Below are 6,794 nucleotides of genomic sequence, written 5' to 3' on the forward strand. Positions count from 1 at the left end.
GAATTCTGAGAAAAAAAGTCAGAAATCTGAGAAAAAAAGTCAGGAATCTGAGAAAAAAAAGTCAGAAATCTGAGACTAATGTCAGAATTCTTAGATAAAGTCAGAATTCTGTCAGAGAAAAGTCAGAATTTCCAGTGGCCCTAACCCTCTTCCGTACAGTTCTAACACGACATAGGTCAAAAGTTTTCTTAGCCCATTCCAAAGGAATCTTAGAGAAGAAAGAGTTCTTTACCGTACATCTATTAGTCTGAAAAAGCTACCATCTTTAAGGCTTTGAGATCTGCTGCTCCTATGGGCTGGAAATCACTTTTTATATCATGAGCCACTTCCATTTCAAAAATAAGCTAAAAATGCCTCTTGTATTTACTGAGGTTATTTTTTTTAGTGTGACAAAATGGGGAAATATTTTAGGATATTTTTTTTAACTCTTTATAAATGCCAGCAGCTTAGAAGAAAACACATGAATCATCTAAGCTGTAACCTTCTCCTCTCACATCTACCAGGGTTTTGTGGTTGCCGTTCTCTACTGCTTCATGAACGGAGAGGTGAGATCAGAACCCTCAGATATAAGGAGAACCGTGTCGAGCCTCATCTAACAGGGAGGATCAATGTTGACGTTGCATATTTTAGGTGCAGCAGGAGTTAAAGAGGAGATGGAAAAGATGGAAGCTCACCCAGCATCTTCCCAGTCGGCGACGTCAGCATCACGGCTCCATCAGCCAGATCGGATCACCTCACACTCAGATCTCCCTGCTGCCATCTTCACCAACCAGCCTCACCAACTCCGGATTCCCTGCAGATACTCTGGAGTTGAAAAACTAGCTCTGTGTCCCAACTTCAGATGCAATCTTAGAGAAGATGAAGTTAAAAGCTATTTATAGACTAACCTAAAAGGTTTTTTGTTTTTTTTTAAGCCTTCTGATGTTAAAAAATAAATAAAGCAGCTACCATAACTGGACCAGGGAAGGTCTTAGAATATTTTAATCTGAATAAAATACTCTAAAACAGTATGTAGACTCATAGTGATGATAAAGCATACTTTCCTTGAATTTTTGTCTTTTGATTAGTTTATTTGCTAAATTAAGGGATGCACTTATTTTCTAACAAAGCTTTTCCATTTTGCTTCCTGTGACTAATAAATTCTGACTTGGTAAAATATATGATGTTGCTTTGTACCTTTATCATTCATTCATTTTAAAACCTGATGAAAGCCAGATCCTTTAAACATAAAAGCAGTCTAGAACAATCTATGGGGATGCAATAATAATAAGCTTAAGAGTCTATTTTAAAAATATATATAAATAAGGGATATATTTAATTTTTTCAGAATAAATGTCTGAATAAGTGGAACATTGAGTAGTTTTGCAGAAATTTTCGGGATCTGAAAGCCTTCAATGAGTAATAATAAAAAAAAAAATTGATTATAAAGATCAAATGGAGGTAGGTATCAATGGATCAAGAAATAAAATTTATCTTTTTGCCCCATACTGGTAAACTAGCAAAAATAAATAAAAATACAACTGAATAATAATTATTTCCACAGTTACAGGTTGAAAAAAGAACAAAAAAAGTTAATATCCCTCATAGGAAACAATAACACAATTTCCTAATCAAAAATGTACATAAAATAATGATCCTATCATACCAGAATGATCGGTTAACCATTATAAAAGGTGTAAAATAAATTTAAATTCTTTGTGGTTTTATTAATTTATGACCTCATAAGGATCCGCCAACCAGCAGCCTGATAATACAATATATTTACTGAAACACCTGCAACCCAAAAACAACGGCTAAATTATAAACATCACTTCCATATTCAACCATTTCACTGAAAATGTCCTCATAACTATAGATCATTTTAACACTTTCATTTGCCTGTTTGATGAAATCAGACCACTGAACCAAAACCGTTTGTCACCTTTAAAGAAACGTTCCACATCTGTTGGCAGCTTATATATAAACAGAAAAAGCAACTGCAGAAGAAAGTGTTGTGAAAACACGTATACTGAAACACTCCTCGTTTTAATTCAAACATCCAATGAACAATTGAAAGGAGTATTATCCAGCATCATCACAGCTAAGTAATGTATGGAAGAGGATTAGGGCCACTGGAAAAAAAAAAAAAAAAAAGGTACAGTAAGTGATTTTTAAATTTTATTTCAGTTTAGTATGGGGAAAAAGTCAGAATTCTAATTTTTTTTCTCAGAGTTCTGACTTTTTTCTCAGAATACTGACTTAAATATCAAAATTCTGACTTTTTTTTCTGAGAATTCTGACTTTTTTTCTCAGAATTCTGACTGAATTCTGAGGTTAAGGTCAGAATTCTGAGAAAAAAGTCAGAATTCTCAGAAAAAAAAAATCAGAATTCTGACTTTTTCCCATACTAAACCTAAATAAAATTTAAAAATCACTTCTTTTTTTTTCCAGTGGTCCTAATCTTCTTCCATAGTAATGAACCAACATTATGATTGTTAAAAGGAAAATGAAAAAAAAAATCCTTCTGCTTGTTGCAATTTTATCCCTCAATAATCCAATTACTGTAGGAGGTCAAATAAAAAAGCAAAAAGAAAACATTTTTAGATCACAAGTTAAAACTTGCTCATGATATTTCATACTGGAGTATTATTGGGAATCAGCTGGAAGAGCCGAACTCAAACCTCGGTTTCCTTGCACCGTACCATATTCTGTTAGATCATTGCTAAAGAAGCTGGCTGTGCTCGTTGATGCTTCATATGAAATTGACTAATAGAATAAATCCTGACAGCAAATGGACAGAAAACCAAATTAGAAAAGCACCTTATGGTACTCATAACTTACCACAGCAGCTGAGCTAAGAAACATTAAAACTGTAAAACGTTTTGACAGACGGCTATACTTAAAGATATCTAATGGTAAAATAATAATACATCTTCTGTCCTGATGTTTGAATGCAAAAACAAAAAGGAGACATTAATTTTTTTTATTATTTGTTTATTGTCACATCTCTGAAATCTAGATTCCATATTTTTCTTTTAGCTTCTCCACCAACTCAACGTAAGCCGCCATTGCTTCTTCTTTAGACAGACCTGAAAACAGAAAGCATATCGTTCTAGCAGCGTTGTAGGAATGTTTTTTTTATTGATTTATTAGATGTTGAGTTAAAGCTTGATGAATCCAACCTTTCTTTGCGTTCCATGCGTCCCATTTTGCTTTTCCTGTAAAATCAAACACCCCTGGTCGATCTGTGGATATAAAAACAGGTTTGTTTTTTAAGGCAAAATATTTTTTATTGTGGCCATTTAGCTTCAAGCAATCCCCCACAACAAGGAGCCTTAAAATCTAACCTGACTTAAAGTAGAGATAAAATACCAGTCAGATCTCTTCCCATTCCTTATCTGAAGTCTTAAGTCTCAGTTCCTCGCTAAGAATAACTGGAGATGTCTTTGAATTTGACTACATGCATTGAGATGGTTTAGGTATTTTGGAGGGCATAAGTCGCCCCCTCCTGGAAGTTCTTGGTACTGGACACAGAGGGTTACTGCATATATTATATTTTGCTAATTTTAAATACAAAATGTGTACGGTATTTAAAAAGTAGCAGAGGTAAAATAATTTCTGCTTTTCCAAAGACAGTTTCATCAAACTTATGCAGAAAGAGGCAGAAGTTGAATATTTTTAATGCCCCAAAGTGCAGCTGTATAGGATATTATTATAGGATATAGACTGGACAGGAAGTATGATCTGAAAACAAATGCACAACGATCTTTTCAGATGTTTATATATAAAAGAATTTGAAAAAAAAAAAAATACTAAATGTTGCTCTACTTTGTGTTTATTATAGAATAGATAATCCCTTTATTGTCCCACAATAGGGACATTCTGGTGTTTACAGCAGCAAAAAGATCATAGAAAAAAATTCTGGACATTAAAAACGTGTATAAGAATAACGATAGTAAAGAGTTAAAAAATAAACAAACTAAATAAGTGTTTTAACTATATATAAAAAAATAAAAAAAAAACTGTGCACCTTGAGAATAAATAACCAATAAACAGCTAAAAATGACAGCAGCATGTTATTTAACTGACTAAGATAGAAACAGTGCAAAATCAGCATGAATGTAACAACTTATTGAGAAAAAGAAACAAAGAAAGTGACTTTTGTTGCATAATGAAACGGCACTGCACGGTGTGCAGCTAAACCTGCTTTATTGGATTCCTTTTTTTGGAGGTCACATGGGTCTACTGTGCTTTGAGCTGCAAGATAAGGGAATAAAGGTGAAAGGGAATAAAGATGTCCGACTCAAGGGGCGTAGCCAGGCAATAACCAATGTACACTGAGGGGGGGATCGAAAGCGGATCGGCACCAGAACTTCAGGGTCAATCTACACTGTTTCAACAGGAAAATTAACGAGTAAAACATCCATATTTTCTAAATAAAGACTAACTATACTTTCCTACAGCCTTTGCTACAAAGTAGATGCATATATTTAAACACCTGTAATTTCTAGATAAAAGGTATAGTGGATAAACTCAGTTTTGAGATCTGGGGTGTAAATCTTTTCCATCATCATTACTTACCTACTTATATCTATAAACATTCTGCTCAGAATTAATATTTGCGTAGCAAGACACAGAATAGTGACCTTTGTCTGGTATTAATGACGTTCAGGTCGGATGAATGCGACCTGGCCGTTCACACACAGGTCGCATTTAAAAAGATCAGATTCGTATCGGATTCAGGACCACATAGCCAAGTGGTCTGGGTCGCATTGGAAAAAAATCGGATCCGTTTTGTTAAGATAGCCATGAAAAAGATCAGACTCAGGTCGCATATGGGTAAAAATATCGGATTTGGGTGACTTCAGGCTGCAGTGTGAACGTAGCCATGGACTGAAATCTGACTCCAAACTTGCGCAGAAATTTGAATGCTGCTCGAGTCAAAAAGGCTTTTAAATCTTTGTGTAGGGTGCTGATATGCTAGATCTCCCAACTATTGTTTACAAATATTTTTCTTAATTTTTACCTCCTTGTTTGACAAATTTTGATTTACAGCTTACCTCTGTTAGCTTAAACCATGTTATCTGTGTTTTTATCACTTCTGTAGATTTTATTGCTTGACGTATTGTTTGAATTAACGCCTTGTTTTGTTTGCATTTCTCAACATCACTGTCAGGCAGCAATTAGCAGCATAGTCGGCCATCTTGTTTTCCGTTTCGTTGTTTGATGCTTTCCCTCATCTTACCTTTTTGACTTTGGATGTATGAATTCCTAAATATAACTAGAGGTACAAAGTCAAACACGGTTGATAGATTCTAGTTATAAAATAAGGATATATATGCACCCAATGTATTAGGAAAACCTATGCAGCATTTGAAATCAGATTCAATTTTTTGATAAATGGCCCATGGCCACCCCTGGGCTCCCATCTAGCTCCGCCCCTGGTCCGATTTAGGGCTGGGTTGCACATATTGTGAAATTTTGAAACCTTCTGACTCTCTCTTGTTCACTAGACTAAACTTTCTTTTCCCAAATCCTTCTTAAACCCCGCCCATGAAAACCTGCACACTATAAACTCACCAATATTGACGTCTCCAACAGTGCCTTGTTTATATAAGCCATAAAGTGCAGTCAGTTCTCCCTGGTCTGGTTTTTGTTTGAGGACCTTTACCTCCTCTGCTGCTTTTTCAAAAGCTTCCTGGGAGAGAATGAAAGAAGAGGAACTTTAAGACCACGTGAGCCTGAAAGAACTCCACGTGCGCAATCAACCCCAATAATCTCAGAGATTCACATTTTCCAGATCAGTTCGGTTAGATTGTAGAAAATAGTGTTAGTTTAAAACAAGACAGCACTTACAGACATGATGACGGGGACAACGCCTGCTGCTGTGGAAACCTCCTGCCTGGTGGCTCAACTTCCTCAACTCCTCCTGCAAATCATGTCACGCGCTCGATAAGCCCGGGATGAGTGGGAGGGATTTCCAAAGCGATCATACGATGCAAGCAATAATTAACAACAATCAATAGAGATCAATAAAGAAACAGGTTTGGAGTCTGTTTGGGGTTATTTTACGACTTTCTTCTGAGTTGGATTCGCTTTTTTACATATTTTATTCGGGTCGTTCAGGTTGCAGTTCACAAATCTGCCACAAGATGGCAGCATTGTATTATTTCGCTCCATTCTGCTTAACGTTTGCTAAAACTAAAAATAATGATTGTTTGTGTATATTTGACTCGGTTTAAAGGTGAATATAGGTGCTTCACAAAATATTAGCATATTGTGATAATAATGCATTTGATTTCTACTGCACTTTTCATCAAAAAGACCTCCAAGTACTACAAAAAAGAAAAGCATTAAAAAAAATAAATACATTAAATAAATAAATAAATGATAAAGTTAATTATTTTCCATAATGCAATGGTAAAACCTAAACATATATTTTAGATTCATTACACCCTAACTGAAATATTTCAATTTCTTTTATTGTCTTAATATGGATGATTTTGGCATACAGCTCATGAAAACCCAAAATTCCTATCTCACAAAATTAGCATATCATGAAAAAGGTCTCTAAACGATGCACCAAATCATCTGGATCAACAAATTAACTCTTAACACCTGAAAAAGATTCCTGAGGCCTTTAAAACTCCCAGCATGGTTCATCACTCGAAACCCCAATCATGGGTAAGACTGCCGACCTGACTGCTGTCCAGAAGGCCATCATTGACACCCTCAAGCAAGAGGGGATGACACAGATATTTCTGAAAGAATAGGCTGTTCCCAGAGTGCTGCATCAAGGCACCTCAGTGGGAAGG

General features: G+C 35.4%; 3 protein-coding genes across 3 annotated transcripts in view; 1 reads left to right on the forward strand and 2 right to left on the reverse strand.

Annotated features, from left to right (window-relative positions):
* cfap221 (cilia and flagella associated protein 221) overlaps positions 1–793 on the reverse strand; it is a 40,791-nt gene extending 39,998 nt beyond the window's left edge. Inside the window, exon 1 of the mRNA XM_015389558.1 lies at positions 675–793. The gene's annotated coding sequence lies outside the window, so the exon portion shown is untranslated. The remainder of the gene's footprint in view (positions 1–674) is intronic.
* sctr (secretin receptor) overlaps positions 1–853 on the forward strand; it is a 7,788-nt gene extending 6,935 nt beyond the window's left edge. Inside the window, exons 12-13 of the mRNA XM_015389553.1 lie at positions 504–545; positions 631–853. Coding sequence (XP_015245039.1) covers positions 504–545; positions 631–822 — 234 coding nt within the window. The 3' untranslated portion in view covers positions 823–853. The remainder of the gene's footprint in view (positions 1–503; positions 546–630) is intronic.
* A 2,123-nt stretch (positions 854–2,976) lies between these two features.
* Positions 2,977–6,082, reverse strand: LOC107094128 (acyl-CoA-binding protein-like). The gene is made up of 4 exons (XM_015389560.1): positions 5,836–6,082; positions 5,560–5,677; positions 3,162–3,224; positions 2,977–3,068 (listed from the first exon to the last, which is right to left on the reverse strand). The coding sequence occupies exons 1-4, from the start codon at positions 5,839–5,841 to the stop codon at positions 2,995–2,997; spliced, it is 261 nt and encodes an 86-aa protein (XP_015245046.1). The 5' UTR covers positions 5,842–6,082; the 3' UTR covers positions 2,977–2,994.
* Positions 6,083–6,794: the final 712 nt, after the last annotated feature.

This window comes from Cyprinodon variegatus, unplaced genomic scaffold (assembly GCF_000732505.1).
Source record: "Cyprinodon variegatus isolate N-32 unplaced genomic scaffold, C_variegatus-1.0 Scaffold465, whole genome shotgun sequence".
Taxonomy (NCBI): Eukaryota; Metazoa; Chordata; class Actinopteri; order Cyprinodontiformes; family Cyprinodontidae; genus Cyprinodon; species Cyprinodon variegatus.

What these genes read in the sequence shown, in the direction of transcription:
- LOC107094128 (XM_015389560.1), bottom strand. An exon ending in TGTTGGAGACGTCAATATTG is followed by an intron (nt 3,225 to 5,559) that starts GTGAGTTTATAG and finishes TTATATCCACAG; the next exon opens with ATCGACCAGGGGTGTTTGAT. An exon ending in CGCATGGAACGCAAAGAAAG is followed by an intron (nt 3,069 to 3,161) that starts GTTGGATTCATC and finishes TTCTGTTTTCAG; the next exon opens with GTCTGTCTAAAGAAGAAGCA.